The sequence below is a fragment of the Saccostrea cucullata genome, unplaced genomic scaffold, assembly GCF_032062105.1.
Source record: "Saccostrea cucullata isolate Sc308-1 unplaced genomic scaffold, CSIRO_AGI_Scuc_v1 ctg1921, whole genome shotgun sequence".
Taxonomy (NCBI): domain Eukaryota; kingdom Metazoa; phylum Mollusca; class Bivalvia; order Ostreida; family Ostreidae; genus Saccostrea; species Saccostrea cuccullata.
Window position 1 is genome coordinate 40,102 of NW_026937658.1, and position 19,261 is coordinate 59,362.

Sequence of the window (19,261 nt, forward strand, 5' to 3'; positions counted from 1 at the left end):
TGGTACAATGTAGCCTTCAATATTATGGAAAAATAACTGTACTGTGCTGTTGTTTTGCTCTGGAAAACCCAAAATATGTGTCCAAATATCAAGAGGCCAATGGGCCACGTCGCACACCTGACAAACTTTGGCCATACTGTTCTTTAACAGATTTCCCCTCTTTGTAATACCAATTATGACGCCCTACTCCCAGGGGTCTTGATATGAACAATTTAGAATTTACACTACCCCAGGATGCTTCCACATAAGTTTCAGCTTTTTAGGCAAAATGGTTCTTAAGAAAAATATTTTTGAAGTTTTTTTCCAATATATTTCTATGTAAAACTTGGATTCCCTATTGTGACCCCGTTTTATTCCCGGGGTCATGATTTGAACAATTTAGAATCAACACTACCTCAGGATGCTACCAAATAAGTCCTAGATCTCCTATATATTTCTATGTAAAATTTGGATTGCTTATAGTGGCCCCGCCCTAACTCCCAGTTTCATGATTTAAACAACTTAATATCTACACTACCGAAGGATGCTTCCACACAGGTTTCAGCTTTTCTGGCATAGTGGTTCTTGAGAAGAAGATTTTTTTAATGACCCAACCCTATTTTTAAATTTTCTTGATTATCTCCCCTTGGAAGGGGACTTGGGTCTTGATTTTTTGCACTTAAATTTTCCCTTCACATAAGTATGCTTTGTACCAAGTTTGGTTAAAATTGGCCCAGTGGTTCCTGAGAAGACGTTGAAAATGTGAAAAGTTTACAGACGGACGGACTGCTAGATGGACGGACGGACAACGGACAACGGATGATCTGACAAGAGGCCCATGGGAAACATCGTTCACCTGAGTAACTTGGGTGATGCAGTTCTTTACCAGATTTCCCCTCTTGCTCTACCTATCGTGCCCCCCTACCCTCTTACTTTTCATGATTTTTACACTTTAGAATCTACATTACCACTTGCAGGATGTTTCCCGTAAGTTTCAGCTTTCCTGGCCTAGTGGTTTTTGAGAAAAAGATTCTTAAAAGATTTTTCCTAAATATATCTACGTTCCCTATTGTATTCCCTATTGTAGCCCCGCCCTACCCTCAGGGGTCATGATTTTACAATTTCATACCTACACTACCCACGAATGCTTCTACATAAGTTTCAGCTTTTCTGGCCCAGTGGTTATTGAGAAAAATTCTTTTAAAGATTTGTAATATACTTTTCTATGTAAAAATTGGAATCCCTATTGTGGCCCCGCCCTACTACCGGGGGTCATGATTTTAACAGCTTAATATCAACACTACCGAAGGATGCTTCCACATAAGTTTCAGCTCAAGGCCCAGTGGTTCTTGAGAAGGAGATTTTTTTAATGACCCCTCCCTATTTTTGTCTTTTCTTGATTATCTCCTTTTGTAAGGAGACTTGGCCCCTTTATTTTAAAAATCTAAACTTCTCTTCACCTAAGGATAGGCTGTACCAAGTTTGGTTAAAATTGGTCCATTGTTCTAGAGAAGAAGTCGAAAATGTGGAAAGGTAACGGACGGACAGATGGACGGACAGACGACAGAAAAAATGCGAGCAGAACAGCTCACTTAAACCTTTGGCTCAGGTGAGCTAAAACACATTTGAGCTTTCATCTCAGGTGAGCTAAAAAAAAAAGCAAAATACGAGGTACAAAATTTTACTATAGCAAATATTCTGTGAAAGTCTCGGTTTTAATAAGTAGTAAAAGAGGAATTGTGGAGAAGATATGGGTACTCCAAAGGGTTACAGATGGGTTTACAGATGGACAACAGACAGACAGAGACGTACCAACACCCTGTTTACAAATATCCCACCCCAGCTCCCCACCTCAGTTTTAAGCCGGAGTATAAAAATTATGTCACATAGTTGCTAGACAATGTTTTAATATAATCATTAATTTGTTGGAACACAAGAACTGCCAGAAAGGCTAGAGTGAGTGAGCACCTATCAGGAATATAAAAATAAGGAAATATTTTGAAGCCATTCGAAGTCACATTTTTTTAAATGTCCTTAAATGATAACTTATTTGTAATTAATCTTACTCCTTAGAAGATGGCTTGAATCTTCAGTTGCACAAAATGTATTTAACATGCTAAATCTATGGACACTTTTTTATTAAGTTAAATTGACATTTACACACTGGTTCTGGAAAAGAAGCAAAAATTAAAAGGTATGCTCTTCAGATCACCGACAGGAGATCCATAATAAACACAAAAAATATACTCCCAACAAAAATCCCTTTTTCATGGGTGAGAGACTTAGGTTTAACTTTCATCAAACTTTACTGCATTTTTGATTTCTAAGAGTCCTCTTCTTATACATTGTTATACATGTTATATTACCAGCATTTGTATTGGTATATATTTTTACTTTGCAGGCCTGAGTGTCTGATACTGCATAATCTTTTTCATCATCATCAGTGTAAGCCAAAGACACATAAATTATACAAGAAGCCCATGGGCCTCATAGGTCACCTAAGCATCATATAACAACTGATTTAATTTGATTCATGTTTTAAGTCTGATGCCATATGGAATTTGATTCATGTTTTAAGTCGGATGCTATGGCATTCACAATTTTGAAAGAGGCACCATTGGTCATCATAACAATACACTTAGTTTGGTTACTTTATTCCCATATGCAGGGTAGGGGAGCAAAAAATGCATTTAAAATAATCAGTAGTGCCCCTATCACACGTGAACCCCTGACCCTTAGGCCTAGATTCACACATTGCACAATTTTTAAAAAGACATCCTTGCTTTTCAAAAATATTTGATAAATACTGTAGATCACTAAATTTTCGCGACACTTTTTTATTTGATTTAATTGTTAATAGATTGGCATAAACTAGATTATTTTAAGATTGTTAGATAGAGAGAGATGATGATTTCTTTTCCAGACTCTACAGATAAGAAGTCTCAATACATTTTTAAAGGGATGTGTATGCGTCATTTATACCTTTGTAACACAGTCAAGTTTCTTACATGTACATTCACTGCTTCTCGGAAAATGTCAAAAAAGTACTAGTTGAGATTTATTGTTTATCAAAGACGCATAAGACTAGAAAGTTATTGATTATATTTTATTGCACCCTTCCCCATCAATCTAAACAAGATTCCAATATTCCACTAGTTCTATTTATTGAGTTGCCTTGCAGTGGTTAGATCTATTTACACGATCATCTGATTCTGATACAAGAATTTATGTACATGCTAATGATAATTAAGATAAGGTCTTCTGATTAAAAAAAAGAAAATAAAAAATGATTTATTGATTGTTATTAAACATCCCTCTCAAAAATTTTTCACTCATATTGAGACGCCACCACTTGCCGGTAGAGGGCCACAAATTATACATGGCACTTCCAATTAATGAGTAGTGAAAGATCTTATTGGTGCCATCACCTACTTCACACGGGACCTTGTTTATATAAACTCATACGAAGAACCGGTCTCCACATCCATGAGTGGGATTCGAAACATGCAGCGACGTACGGATAAACTCCTTACACTTCCACATTAAAGCAGACGCTCTAACCATTGTGCCACGCGGGTGACACTTTGGCTAGAGGCATAATTCAAAAATACATAAATAAAAAAATACAAGTCTATAAGTTTGATTACTTATTTCTGCACTTCAACTATGATCATTCTATGCAAAATATCAATGTTCATATTGCAAAATAATGCTTTGAATCAGAGCTTTAATCAAGTCATGAATCATATAAATACTAGAATATAAGCTTTCAATCTAAAACTTTCTTAGTAACAAAGTTATTATCGGAAAGTACTGCATAAACGGACAGAATTATGGTAAGACATAAGTTGATTCTTGTCAACAGCCAGGTCCTTCAATACCATTTTTTGGTTAAACTTTTATATTTTTCATTTCCTTGAAAAATAAAATATATATTTAAAATAGTTTAACCAAAAAAATGGAAGAAAATGTAAAGGAAAAATTTAACGATTGTTTCTGTTTGGTAAATAGCAACAAAAACTAGTCAGAAGAAATATGTTTTTAAAAAATTGGTTGCCATGGCAACGAAATTGCCTTTCATTTTAAATACATTTTGTTAGTAAAGGAATCACGCAGTACGGTTAAGGCAACCCATAGAAAAAAAATACGGTAATGAGGTGTTGCAACCACTATTGAAATAACGACCACTATTGAAATAATTATATCAAAAGTAGTTGAGGGTGCATATCAATAGCAAACATAGTTCGTAACCACTATTGAAACACGACCACTATTGAAATAATTATATCAATTGTGGTTGAGAGTGCATATTAATAGCAAACATAGTTCATAACCACTATTGAAATACGACCACTATTGAAATAATTGTATCAATAGTGGTTGAGGGTGCATATCAATAACAACATTGATCGTAGCCACTATTGAAATACGACCGCTAATCAAAACAGGAAAGTGGACCAACATTTTATTCTTAAAGGAGAGGGGGGGGTGGCAAATTTTCCCAAGTTATAATTTTTTTTAAATTTCTTTTCATGTCAATGAAGGACAGGTCTACTAATATTTATTTCCAATAAGATGAAGGACACGTTATTTATTTTCTTCACGGAAAATGTCTGACAAGCTAAAAAAAAATAATTTATAGGAGGGGGGGGAAACTGGTCTGGGGCAGATTATTTATTTCTTATCCAGTCTGGGACATATTTATTTTCAACATTTTTGAGATCTAACCCCCCCCCCCTGCTTTTGGAATAAAATATGTGTAGCGAGCAAACTGGAGCGGATCAAAGATCTAATTTAAATTAGATTGTAACACGTACAACTTAAATCCCGTAGGTTTTGAAGGTTTGAAAGAAAGTCATGACAGAATCTTGTATGCCAAAAAAAAATGTACACAAGTGTATGTACAGTAGTGACAGAGAGGTATAGTTATCGAATTAATTATTGATGGAGGCTATCAATTGACTATTATAATTGAATATTTCCCTTTTTATTAACCATCGGTGTTTTAGATTACATGCTGCTGCAAATTTTACACCTACATGTAGCTGCATGTGTGTTTACACATATTCGAGGAAATGCGGAAGGTACATAATTCATACATTGTATAAAGATCGAAGTCTCAAAATAGAAAGTATTATCAAGTGTTTTATGCATACTGTTCAATTAAGTAAAAAGATCCCAGTGCAGTCTGCAAATATAGGCCTAGTTTAATCTAGTTAAAAATTCCGAGATGAATAGCGATGGACATACCCTTCAAGATAACATAAAGCTATTTTAACTAGAGTGTCTTGCTAAAAAATAAAAATAGTTAAACATTAATTATGTCTTTTTCGGTGACTTTTTATAGAAAATGTTGCCTTAACTGTACTGCGCACCTTAGGTATCCAAGAATATAAATATAACATTTTTGAACATTTTTTAGATGCTACCACAATTAAGGATTTGTTAATTGTCAGTGAAAGCCATATGAAAGCGATAATTTCAGATATGAAGGAATAAGTTTTGTAGACGATTTCCATGGTAACGGACTACCTATTAAATTTTAAATATATTTTTTAGTAAAACAGTCACTTTGATATATCCCAAAGTATACATACAATAATTAACTTTTGACAGTATAGTTGGTATCAAAATGAAAGATTACATAAATGACAATAAATGACAGATTATCAGCTCTGAAGATATATATTTTTGACCATGCATTGTTTCCATGGCAACGGAATGCCTGAGCAAATTAAATTATATTTTTTTAGTAGCACCCTTGCCTTCTCTCTCCCCATAGCAAAGATAAACAGGGAGGGGGGGCTAAGATGGCTTATACCATATATAGTTCATTAATTAAAATCGGTTCAGTGGTTGCAGAGAAGCTGAAAATGTTAAAATGTTAACACACAACGCAAGACGATGGACGAAAACGGATAGCAATAGGTCATCTGAGTTTACTCAAGTGACCTAATAAGACATCAGAAAATAATGCCTTACCTTTGTAAGTCCACACAGAGAAGATTGACCCTTCTTGATTGTCTTTCTCCCTATCGACAACATCTTCGAACTTCTTAGTCATGTCCAACACAAGGATAAAGAAGGCCTTAGGTGTTACGTAAATCTGGTGACAGGCATAATACGCCAACTGACCAGCAAAATCCAGCATGCTGACAGTTGGTAAGTTCTCTTTTTCAGACAAGATTTTCAAGAAAATTTCATCTTTCATTTTTTTTCTTTTGAGGAGAGAACACTGGACATTAACTGTACTGTATTGACTTCTTCTTTGACTTCAGTTGGTGAACTAGACAACTCAATATTGCTTTCTGCCTTTTCTTCACTGGTGCAAATTTCTTCAGTATCTATATGAGATTTTTTCAGTTCCAAACTGTCTCTTTTTTCATTTGTATTTGAGAGGTCAACTTCACTGGACATGTTTGCCTTCAAGTCTTCGACATTTATCCTGATAAATGTCTTCAATGGTGAGTCGTCATCAGCTACTGTTAATAAATAATCATTTTCTTCTATTATCAGGAGAATGATTTCCTTATAACATACAAAATAAAGTCATTATGATCCTTACAACATCAACAGGCTAATTTGCATATCAACATGATCAGTCAGGGGCAGGATGGAATCAAGTTATTTTCTAAAAATAACTTGTTTATGCCACTTCACCTACTAAACAAAGAATAACCCATTTGAGTTGATGCTTAAAAAGTAGAACACCTATTAGTTTTGTAAAAAAAAACATTAATATTTTGACTTTGTTGCTGATTTAAGATGATTTAAGACTAAGAAAATTGTAAATATATGTACTTCTTTTCATACACACAACAAACGTAATATCTCCTGAGCAGATATGATGATATTAAGAAAATAACATGATATTTTTCAAAAATAAAATAATTCTATTTCATTAACATTTCAGAGGTCAATTACACATCTTCCGCCAATCTTGCCAACATTGAGACTTTTTTCCCTAAAATCTTTGGATATTACTGTGCAATCTCTATGTCTTACTTTTTTTGTGAAAAGCTGTAGATTTTTGTGTAAGAGTTACTAAAGAAAAGCATAATCAGGGGAAGATAACCCAAAATTGTGATATAAAGTAAATTAAACAAATCATTTCAAAAATAACTTGTTTCCATGATGCCCTTGACTGATCAAGCGAGATTATTTTGTGTACATGTATGTGTTCAAATTATTTATCATCGTTCATGTTATTACAGTACTTATATTTCACCCTGAGCCGAACAAGCAGTGGTAAAATTATTTCAACCAAAAGATTAATGCTTTGTTAAAATCAGATAATTAATATTAAATGCTCTGTACATGTAATAAATATATAAATATATTGCCTAAACAAACTAGAACTGCACAAATGGGATAGATATCCACTGCTGTGTTGTTAACAAGTTGCCAAATCACAAATATTGTATGAAACTAAGAGGAGCTCACAATTTGCTGAAACATTTAGAGTGAAAATATAATTGACGTTCATTTTCTTTGGTCAGTGACCTTGAACTTGCAGAAATGAACTGTGGTCAAAGGCATGACACACTTTTAGGTCATAACAATCTTTGTGTAAAATTGGAGCTCATCACATTTATCCATAAGAAAGATATGGATAAACACGCATTATGAACTTTTTCTTTTAGCATGTTTAGTGACTGAACTTGCATTAAAATGTACCTATTTACATTAACCACAGGAGTTCCCATACCCATCAGTTATACCGAATTTTTTATTAAATAAAAAAACGTAAATTTATAATAGTAACACAAAGAGTGCAACGCATTTTAGGTCACCTGGGAACCCCTCGCTTAATATCAAGGCTGTTGCACAATTAATCTTCAATCGAAAATTATAAAACACAAACCAATCTTTTTAGAATGGACCATTCTTTATGGCTCTTAATGCATTTGATTTCAAACGCATGTTTTAAAGCAGCAGCGGTGACATTTCTCCACAACTTTGCTCAAATACCTGTTGTCCGCCACGCCATGACATGACGTCACAGGCACGTCCATTTACCCAAAAAGGAACAAAACTGCCTGAAATGCTCATCTTAATGATTGAGGTCATAAGCAAAAAGAAACAAGAAACAAGTTAGTAGACATTCAAGAAAATTTAGAACGGAGAGGTACAAGTACTTGTACTCGTATCTAAACGTAATATCGTTATCTCTAGTTCCTTTTGGGTAAACGGACCGCCCGTGACGTCACGTCATGGATTCGCGGACAACGGTTGCACTCCTTGTGTTATCAACAGAAGGAAAATTACAATCTAGTGTCTGGTGCTGAAAATAAAAAGTCTTTGTTTATTTGTTGGCACCCATGAGTACTTTCAGTTCTTTGATTTAAGTTAAGCCTTTATCTCAATTTCATCTGAATCTAATTAACCTTTAAGAATCTATAACACGGATGACAGGACCTAATTACTGCCCCTCAATACACAAAAAGTTAGTATGCTGAAAATTGTAATGAATCTGGGATTCTCATAATATCATCCGGTTGACATACAGGTTTACAACCCATAAATACAGGGTTGAATATTGGAGAAATTTTCTTGGATTACAATTTCGCTGGTAAATGCCATGGAGGCTCATAGTGTCTACTTTAATGTACTAATTCTTAGTGTTAAACAAATTCAGAAATATTTAATTCATATAATGGTCATTCTTCAGAGCAGCAGGCATTTAATTTGTGCATTTTTAATACATAGAGGAAATTAACTATTTACCTTCTAACATTCCATCTTTAACAATGAATAGGTGTTGATGGACTTCCAGTCCCCTGGTGGACTCTGTAACTTCACTGATATTTTTGTGTTTTCCTCTAAAACGTTTAAACAGTTCTGTTATTCCCCTGGACGACTTTGTAGCTTTGCTGACATTTCGACTTTGCCCTATTAAACGCTTCAGTAGCGTTGTTTTTCCAGCCTCGGCACATCCAACAAGTATTCCTCTGGCATGGGAAACAGTTGTCTTCTCCTTTCTCAAGAACGTCTTTAATTCATCAACTTGATCTAAAGCATAAAATGTTGGATTCAAAATAATGTACTTAGAATAATCACTAGAACACTTGGATTACATTTTTTCCTTTCATTTAACACTGAATATAAAATTAAAAAGCCCATGAACCTTAAGGGTCACCTTTGTATAATACAGCACTGTAAGAATCCAAAGAAATATAAAATAAAACATTCAGAAATCTCTGTCCCTGCGCACATCTAGAGGAGGGGATGGTCCGAAAGACACCCCCCCCCCCCCTGGAATTTGCAGCGTTATTAAATTTATAAACAAAACCAAGTACAAAGTGACCTTGGACCCCCCTTTGAAAACGCATTAAGTATATTAAGTTGGTATGAAAAGTCATAGGTTGAAGAAGATTTGGAAGTTAAAAGTGACCGTAAACCCCGCTTTATGTGTAAGAAACGGGATTTTAACGTTTTGGCAAGATAACCCTTTTTTGCTGTCATCTGCACTGGAGTGGACCATCTGGAAAAAACTCCTGGATACGCGCCTGCTGTCGAGACTGTAGCTCTATTGGTGTGTACTTATGATAAAGGAAGAGAAGAGAAATGGCTGGGACGTAAATCTTTACAAAAGCAATAAATAGAATAATGATCCTTGATAACGACGTTCGATCCTGATATTTAAAGTCTTAAACTTTTTTTGCCAAGTATATATTTAGTTTCTACATACATAGCTTAATTAAAATTCAAATAAAAAAATGGGGGTCAATATGCTTTTTTGGCGCTACAGTACATTTAATATGACCTTTTTGCACTGAAATTTGTGTCTTAATAAAAAATTATATTTTTGACATTTTCCCTCCAATATTTTTATTCAATGAAAGCACGAAACAAAATGGACTTTGTTTGTTAAGTTTGTTTAAAAACAGAGACACTTAAAGATTTTGACTAAGAAAAAGTTATAGATTGCTTCGCATAATCAATTATTTGAATTTTCTGCACTAAAAAAGGTGATTTTTCTGACATTGAAAATTTAATAAGCAAGAAAATTATTTTAAAGTCTTAATTAAAACTTTTTTTTCTGAATTTAGGCAAATATGCCAAATTTATCTTGAATATTTAAAAAAGAACATCAAAAGCAGGGGTATTCGATGTAAATTTTCAGATATTACTAAAGAAGTGTCAATTTTACGTTAAATTGGCTTAATTTTTTCTCAGATTTTCAGAATATTTCTACTATATTTGTCACACTTTGTTGACAGAATTCATAAGAAATAATCAAATAGATATTTCAGAACCAGCATTACACATTTAATTGCAAAAAACAGCTTTCTGTGCAACCAGGATGGAAAATTTTGAATCCAAAATCAACAGCACTGTTATAATTAAAATGGAAAAAGTGACAATTTTCGTCTAAAAAACCTTCCGCCACAAAATATAGTCCCTATCTTAATTCTACTTGAATGGTATTTCATCGCTGTTTTTTCATTGAATATACTTAAATTTGCACTGTAGAATTCAGATTTAATATTAGAACTTGAAATAATGCAGAATTTTATAAATAAAAAACCTGACCGAAATACGCTCAAAAATTTAGGATCGAACGTCCTTAAGTCTATTTTTTGGCAAGATTGCAATAAGTCTACAACTGTAGGCGTAAGCTTTTAAAAAAAAATTACAGAATTGTCAATGGCGACTTAGTTTATCAAAATCAAAAACACAACTAAAATCAGACCAATTAAATCTGCAGGGGGAGTAACATTTAAAATTAAAGTATATCTCACAAATTTCTATTTTTAGTAACCACGGCAACACAGATCAACAAAATCAACAGCTGATACATAGAATTATGTATCATATTGTAAGTCTACTTGTGTGCCAAGTTATATTGAAATCAGACCAAATCTGTAGGAGGAGTAGCATTTTCAAGTGTTTCTCAGAAATTTCTATATTTAGTAACTACGGCAACACAAAGATGCTTTCACATTAGTTTCAGCTTTTCTGGCCCAGTGGTTCTTGAGAAGAAGATCCTAAAATATTTTTCCTATATATCATGTATATTTTTTTGTAAAACTTGGATTCCCTATTGTGGCCCCGCCCTAACCCCAAGGGGTCATGATTTTTACATTTTTAAATCTACACTACACAAGGATGCTTACGCATAAGTTTAAGCTTTTCTGGACTGATGGTTCTTGAGGAGAAGATTTTTTTATGACCCCACCCTATTTTTGTCTTTTCTTAATAATCTCCCATTGGAAGGAGACTTGACTCTTCATTTTAACTCTCATCACTTCAGGATGTTTTGTACCAAGTTTGGTAAAAATTGGCCCAGTGGTTCTTGATAAGAGGTTGAAAATGTCACAAGTTTACAGCTGGACGGACGCAAAATGTGATCAGAAAAGCTCACTTGAGCCTTCTGCTCAGGTGAGCTAAAAATATTTTACAAACAGACAGATACACGGACGGATGACAGACGCATTACTATTGCATAAGCTCTTCTGGTCTCTGACTAGTAGAGCTAAATTAACCAGGCTAACAAAATATGAATCTTTTATTGCTAGGTAAATAGCAAAGCGGAATAACTTCCATACTTATAGGGCTCTAGTACCAAACCTTTGATAATTAAAATTGGTAAATAATCTCACAGGTCTAGAAAAAATAACACTGCCTTATTACACTGTACTTTTTAGCAGAGTAAAATATTTTAAAGAAAAAAAACATGTTCACTGTAGATTCAACACATCTTCACCCTCAACATTAAAATTCCTTTTACAGACGCCTTGAAATACACAATTTTGAAAGAAAAACCCCACCCTTTATCATTACTAAACTCTTAATTTATTTCCTTACTATCTACATTGATCTAAGAGCAGAGAAGAATTTCTTTTAGAAATGTTTTCTGTATCCAAAGTGCTTAATCAATAGAGTCCCCCCCCCCATTTCATCAAATTAACACTGAACCCACAAATTTCACTACCGTATAATCCCTATTAACCGCCCCTGCCCTTATAAGAGCCCCCTTAGGTATTTTTCAATTGTCAGGAAAAAAAAGGCCCCCTGTACAGTTAGTAAAATTAAGTAAAATCGTATAAAATAAATAGAAGAAAATGAAAAAAAAAAAACTTTTCTATTATCCGATCAGTGGAATATGAATAATTTAACATAATTTGGGTGGATTATCTACACTTTCAGTAAACTTAGAAATTATGTTGGTGGTTCCTTGTATTTATTTTTTTTTCAAAAGATTTTTGAGGTTAAAATATGACATTAAATATCATAAAGAGAATATCAAAATAACCGCCCCTTTTTTGCAATTTTCTAAGCGCCCGGGGTGGTTTATAGGAATTGTACGGTATTTCTATGTAGTTCATCAGCTAAATGTATTAAAAGGAGAGGGGAAAATTTTTTGATTCGTTTTAGAATTGATGTATTTTTACAATATGACCTTTAGAGCACCCTTAGACACGAGAGAAGACTACCGGGAGGATGAACATTTACAATGTCCTTTTCAATTTACTAATAAGTAATTGCTTTATGTCAGAATCGGTTGAAACTGGTTCATTAGTTCCAAAGAAGAAGCTTAAAATATCATACAATTATTGCTGCTTTGGAGGTCAATACAATGCTTTAGCCATCTGAGGAGTACAATATTCACTGATCCCGAAGGGCGAGGTGAATATTGTACTTCAAAGATGGCGAAATCATTGTATTGACCGAAAAAAGCAATAATTGTTTAATTATATGATTCGTTTATTTAATTATACAGCTCATTACCTGTTTGCACATGATTAAGTCCCATATAATGTAGTTAAAATACAAGAGAGAAGTCGAATAAAAATGTAAATAAACCTTACCAGTCGTATTAATTTGAAGTTATTAATTATAGTTTGCATGAAAAAAATATATATTGTCCGTTGTTTTTAAAGGATAGATTTTAAAAAGAGGGAGCATTATCAGGGAAAACTGATTGCCAAAAAGTAAACATTGTTGTTCAATAAAAGTGTTAAAGTGGGGTCCCTGCATCCCCCCTTACCACCCTCACCCTAAAAAATATATTCGCTTATAATTTGTACACATGAAAAAAATACATAGTCGTTTAAACAGCCTTTCAAAACAATTCATATCAATTCGGAATTTCTCGATCTATTTTTAAATCAATGTAGAGGAAATACATCCGTGTATTGACCTTGAACGTCACGTGCAGGTCAATACAACGTAGTATTTTTCTAACATAGTAGGATCTCAGCCAATCAGAGAGATGGAAATTATTCAATCATATAATAAAAGATGTTAACCCTCTGCTCATGTGAGGTAGGAGCTAGTCCACTAGGAATAAGTATTGCACCCTAGCTATTACACATTCATGCACACCTAGCCTCCACACAGTAACCTTTTGACCTTGTTAATTGTATCAGAAAGAACCTTTTAATTTACAACTAATGATTTGTTTTTATGAAGATAAACTACAAAAACTTATTTCCGAATCCCTAGCCCATGTACATCCACCCACCAGTCAAATGCATAATGGAAACAAGTTTTTTTTTTAAATAATTTGTTTCAGTTATTAAATGTCAATTAACATTTTGGATTATCTTCCCCTGATTATGCTTTTCTTCAGTATCTTATTCCTGTTATTGATACTTTACTACTCATTATTGTAAACCTACTGGCATCTGAATAGCATTATTCATGCTGTGCTTGGGTTATTATGCACTGCATGGTAGATGGTTCATGACAGGAAAAGTAATCTATAGATCTTTAACATTTAACACATTGAAATCCAACAAATTACAAGTTTACTTATTTCATTTATTTCACCCTTAACCCACCTCACTTTAAAACTCTTGCACAAAAATCTACAGCTTTGCACAAAAAATGTAAGACACGGAGATTGTACAGTAATATCCAAAGATTTTAAGAAAAATTAGTCTCAATGTTGGCAAAACTGGCGGAAGATGTGTAATTGACCTCTGAAATGGGATTATTTTCCTTGAAAAATATCATGTTATTTTTTTAATATCATCATATCTGCTCAGGGAATATTAAGTTTGTTGAGTCTATTAAAAGAAGTACATATATTTACAATTTTCTTAGCCTTAAATCATCTTAAATCAGCAGCAAACTCAAAACATTAATGTTTTTTGCAGAACTAATAGACATTCTACTTTTTAAGCATTAACTGAAATGAGTTACTTTTTGGTTTAGTAATAAATAAGTGAAGTAACATAAACAATTAAGATATTCTTTAAAATAACTTGATTCCATCATGCCCCTGACTGCCCACTCTACACACATTTTTCATAGCTTGATCCCTGGTCTTATCCTAAATAATTTTCTACATAAAATACAAAACCCATTTTTAAACTATGAGACTTATTGTTTATAGAACAATAAGAGGTCTTTCCACCGTCTTTGAATTTCAAATTTCATGTAATATTTATCTCTTTAAAATTAAATTTCATCAAAAAGAAACCAGGAATGGCTTAAAAGAAGAAAAAATGAAAAAAAAAATCAAAATTTGGAGTTGACCTTGACCTTTGACCTTCAAGTTATATTCAAGGTCAAAGGTCAAGGATCACATTGTAGTTAACCCCACGTCTCTATTACGTATAGTTTTAAAGTTATAAGGTTTCATGGTAAGCACAAAAGAATTAAAGGACAGCAACTGATTCAAGGAGTCACCAGATCCTTTTGCACTTGAACATTAAAATTTGCCTTAAGTCTCCTAAGAAAGAAGTGAAGGTTTCATGTTCTTACGATTTACTTTGTTGGAGCAAAAGCAAATACAAGGTTTTTCGCAAAAGGGGCAATAACTTTAAATAGGGTCAATATTAAGGGACAAGAATGAAATCTTTGAAATAGGTTTAAAAGTACATATTAAAGATGCAAAGACATTAAGTATATGTTAAAAGACAAAAAAGATATAACAAGAGCTGAATTTCTCAAATTTTGAATGACCTTAACCTTTAACCTTTACAAGAATTTTATGAGCAAAGGTCAATGAATCTTATACAGTTAGTCCTATATCTTTACGACTTCTCATTTTGAATATTTTTAATTATTTGTACAATTCAAAGATTTTCAGGGGGAACAACTCATTGAAGGGTCATCGAATATTTTCGCAATGAATAGATTTCAGACTCTTCTTAAGGAATTAAATCTTAAAAATAATTTAAAAAGTGCATAATAATGATGCAAAGACACTTTGTAAATGTTAAAAGTAAAAAAAAAATATAAAAAGAGCTCAGTTTTTCAATTTTGAAATGACCTTGACCTTTGACCTTTACATGAATTTTAAGATTAAAGGTCAATGAATTTTATGCAGTTAGTCCCATGTCGCTACAACTTCTCGTTTTGAAAATATTTTATTATTATTAAAATTCAAAAACTTTCAGGGGCAATAACTCAGTGAAGGGGTCACCAAACACTTTCGCAATGAGTAGATTCCAGAGTCCCCTCAAGTAGTTGAAGACATTGTTGAAGGTTTCATACCTCTATTGTTCACGGTTTCGGAGGAGTAGGGATAACAAGCATTTCTTGCGAGAGGGGCAATAACTTCGAAAAGCGGTCATAGTTCATACGCATTGGGTCAAATTTGTTCCTAACTTTTAATCACCTTTACAATGGACAAAAAGGTCCTTTCAATAAATGACGAAACAAAAAATCAGCGGAGGAAAAATAAGAAGAACTAGGAGACTTATTGTTCACAGAACAATAAGAGATCTTTCCACCTTCTTTGAATTTTAAATTTGCTTTTTACCTGACTCCTAAAAATTAAATTCCATGAGAAAGAAACCAGAACTCTCTTAAATCATTGAAAAAATGAAAATAAAAAATGATTGACCTTGACCTTTGACCTTCAAAAAATATTCAACGTCAAAGATCAAGGGTCACAAGACAGTTGTCCTCATGCTTCTATGACTTAAAGTTTTCAAGTTATAAGGTTTAATAGTAAGTAGAATTTAAAGGGCAATAACTCATGTAAGGGGTCATCAGATCCATTTACACTTATATAGTGAAGTAGGGGCAAAAACCCTTAAGATATTAGTGAAGGTTTGGTGTCTCTACAGTCTACGGTTTTGGAGGATTAGCGATAACAAGGTTTTTCGCACAACGGGCAATAACTTTTAAAAGGGTTAATATTATGGGACAAGAGTGACACCTTTGAAACAGTTTTAAGAGTACATATTAATGATGCATAAGGTATATGTTAAAAGACAAAAGAGATATAAAAAAAGAGCTTAATTTTCCACTTTTGGAATTACCTTGACCTTTGATCTTTACATGAATTCGAAGGTCAATGAATCATATGCAGTTGGTCCCATGTCTCTACGTCTTGTCGTATTGAAAACTTTTAATTATTTGTAATATTCAAAAAGTTTCAGGGGCAATAACTCATTGAAGGGTCACCGAATGCTTTTGCAATGAATAGATTGAAGAGTCCCCATTATTAGGCAAAGCCATTGGTGAAGGTTTTATTCCTTTATGGTTTACGGTTTCAGAGAAGAAGCGATAACAACGATTTATATCTTGGTACATATTAAGTACATATACATACATTAAGTACATATTAAATACATAACATAGATCGTATATGTTTAAGAACATAAGAGCTATTAAGAAAATTTATTTCTCATATTTGGAATGACCTTGACCTTTGACCTTGAAATGAATTTAAAGGCAAAAGGTCATTAAATGTTATGCAGTTGGTTTCATGTCTCTACGACTTATCGTTTTGAAAATTTTTATTTTTTTGTAAAATTTATAATCTTTCAGGGGCAGTTACTCATTGAAGGGGTCAAAGAAAACTTTTTCAATGAATAGATTGAAAAGTCTCCTAAATTAGTTGAAGACGTTAGTGAAGGTTTTGCAACTCTACGATATACTGTTTCAGAGGAGTAGCGATAACAAGCTTTACGGTGAAAGGAGCAATAACTGCATAAGGGGTTTAAGTTGAAACATTGGGGGTCATTTTTCGGAATAACTTTGAATATCCAGAATCATGAACTATACGGTTTTTCGATAAGTCTTACGATGTCAAAACATAAGGTGAGAAATAAAATAAAAAACAAACATTTCAAGAGGTCTTTCCACAGAAAGGTGGAAAGACCTAATAATAAGAAACAGAAGAAAATCAATAGGTCTTTTCACGGAAAGGTGGAAAGACCTAACAATATGCATTGCCAATTTATGTAAACAAAATAGTGTTGTTTATCTACAGTTATCTCTCATTGTCCAGCCAACCTATTATTCAAGAAAGAGTTAACTAAAGCATTGCTAAAGAGACAATTGTTTCAGAAATATCTATACACTTGATTAAGCTCTACACACATAAGAAATTGTTATACCTTTAGAAATTTGTAAATATACAATTCTATACGAAAAAAAGTCTAACATTTTTAATGTTTTGCTGAGCGGGCATAAAAAAATCGATGTTCGACTGCTGAGTGAGATGTTGGACCGCTCGGAGAGATGTTGGACCGCTTACGTCACATAGTGGGCGGAGCTTAATCTCATTTTCATTCGCTGGTGTTAAACAGTGATAGATCTGGTGTTACATCACAGAATAAAGTACAAAATACATGTAAATAAATAAAATAAAATGAAAGGTATAACAAAACATTTATTGACAGAGTTCTCGGGCAAAATGCGTTTTGTCGAACCCTCGAACCACACTGTCTGCCTTCGGCCTTACGGCCTCAGGCAGACAGTTTGGTTCTTGGGTCCGACAAAACGCATGTTGCCCTCGAACTCAGTCAATAAATGTATATTAATTTCAGAGGATGTTTTACAAGTTGATAAACATTTACATGTACATGTATTAACATGATTCAAACATTTTTTTTCTTTCTAGAAAATCACTGCTTTGCCAAACTCTTTTAAAACATGTAAAAGTATTCTAACGATAAAGTTTTTGTTAAACTACAATTTATAATTTATATTATCCTCATCTTAAAAATATTTCTTGTTATTTATTGTGACAATTCAACAATTCAATGAAAGATGTAAGGTAATTAGCATGATTAGACTTATCATTTTTAATGTTTTGTTTAATATAACACATATAAGTGGATACAACAGTGAATGTGACTTCCTATATATTTAAATGATTGTAGATAATGGTAGATGTAGCATTGTACACAAAACATAGTTACCTAATACCTATACATGTAAACAAAACACACAATGATACAATATTATAACTCACCAGTCAGATTGTCCCCTTCATTGATAAGTCTGTAAATGTTTACTTTGTTGTTGTATGATCCAACCCAGAGAAGCTTTGTTTCACTATCAAAACTCAGGCCCCATGGTCTGTCTATCAAGTGTTGTTCTGTCTTGAACTGGGACAGAAAATGACCGTCCTGGTCAATGATCTGTACTGTGTGGGTGTTAGAATCACACACCAGGATGTGTGACAGCGCGTCAGTACAGATTCCACGTGGATATAGTCGTGATCCTGATGGAGTACCTGTGTAGGAGAAGCGATGTCTCCCTCTTCTGTCTGTCACCACTACACCACGGACATAGTCAGACACAATAACATCTCCATTGCGGTTCTCTGTGATATAGCTAGGATATTTATACAGTCCCTGACCTGTGTTGTCGTGCTGTATGGTCTGGATGTGTTTACCTGTGTTGGTGTAACGGTTTACCTGGGCTGTACCTGTATCACCATTATACATCCCGACCAGCAGGTGTCCAGTGGAGGGGGGGCTGTAGACACACTGTGGTCTCCATGGTGACGTGTATGGTATCACTGTCGACTCTACTTTATATGTAGACAGTTTGATGATGTTATTGTCACTGTCTACATAAATCACAGCACTATCAGGAGTCACCGTATGTAATCCACCGCCATATATAAATTCAGGTAAACCTGTCACTTTATCTAGTATGTCTCCTGTCGTGTTTGTTAAGATGAGATTGCCTTCACTATCACTGATCCAGACTCGGTCTGTTGACACATGGGTTATGTGTTTACACTGACTAACACATGGCACTCTGACAGATTTTTGAATCACCAACCTATACATAACTGACACCAGACTTCTATTTCCTGTGACCTTATAATCCTGTGTTGATTTCAGTCAGGGAGATCTCTCTGTAAATTACAACACTGTTCTAGAATTTTGTACATCAATAACAGGGTGTTTACAGATATTGTATGCATCTTGCCCAATCTGTTCAGTAGTTTGAATATATACATGTATTATATGAATCGGAATAATTATTTGATATAAATTTATTACTACTTATTATAATACGCCTCTTTTTATAAGTTTATTATTAGTTATTATTAAGATCAGTCCATCCTTAC

The 19,261-nt window shown here is 33.6% G+C and overlaps 1 protein-coding gene across 1 annotated transcript; it reads right to left on the reverse strand.

Moving 5' to 3' along the window:
* Positions 1–6,186: 6,186 nt before the first annotated feature.
* Positions 6,187–19,041, reverse strand: LOC134248609 (uncharacterized). The gene is made up of 3 exons (XM_062731020.1): positions 18,149–19,041; positions 8,707–8,991; positions 6,187–6,461 (listed from the first exon to the last, which is right to left on the reverse strand). Exons 1-3 carry the CDS (start codon positions 18,975–18,977, stop codon positions 6,187–6,189), a joined length of 1,389 nt encoding a protein of 462 aa, XP_062587004.1. The 5' UTR covers positions 18,978–19,041.
* Positions 19,042–19,261: the final 220 nt, after the last annotated feature.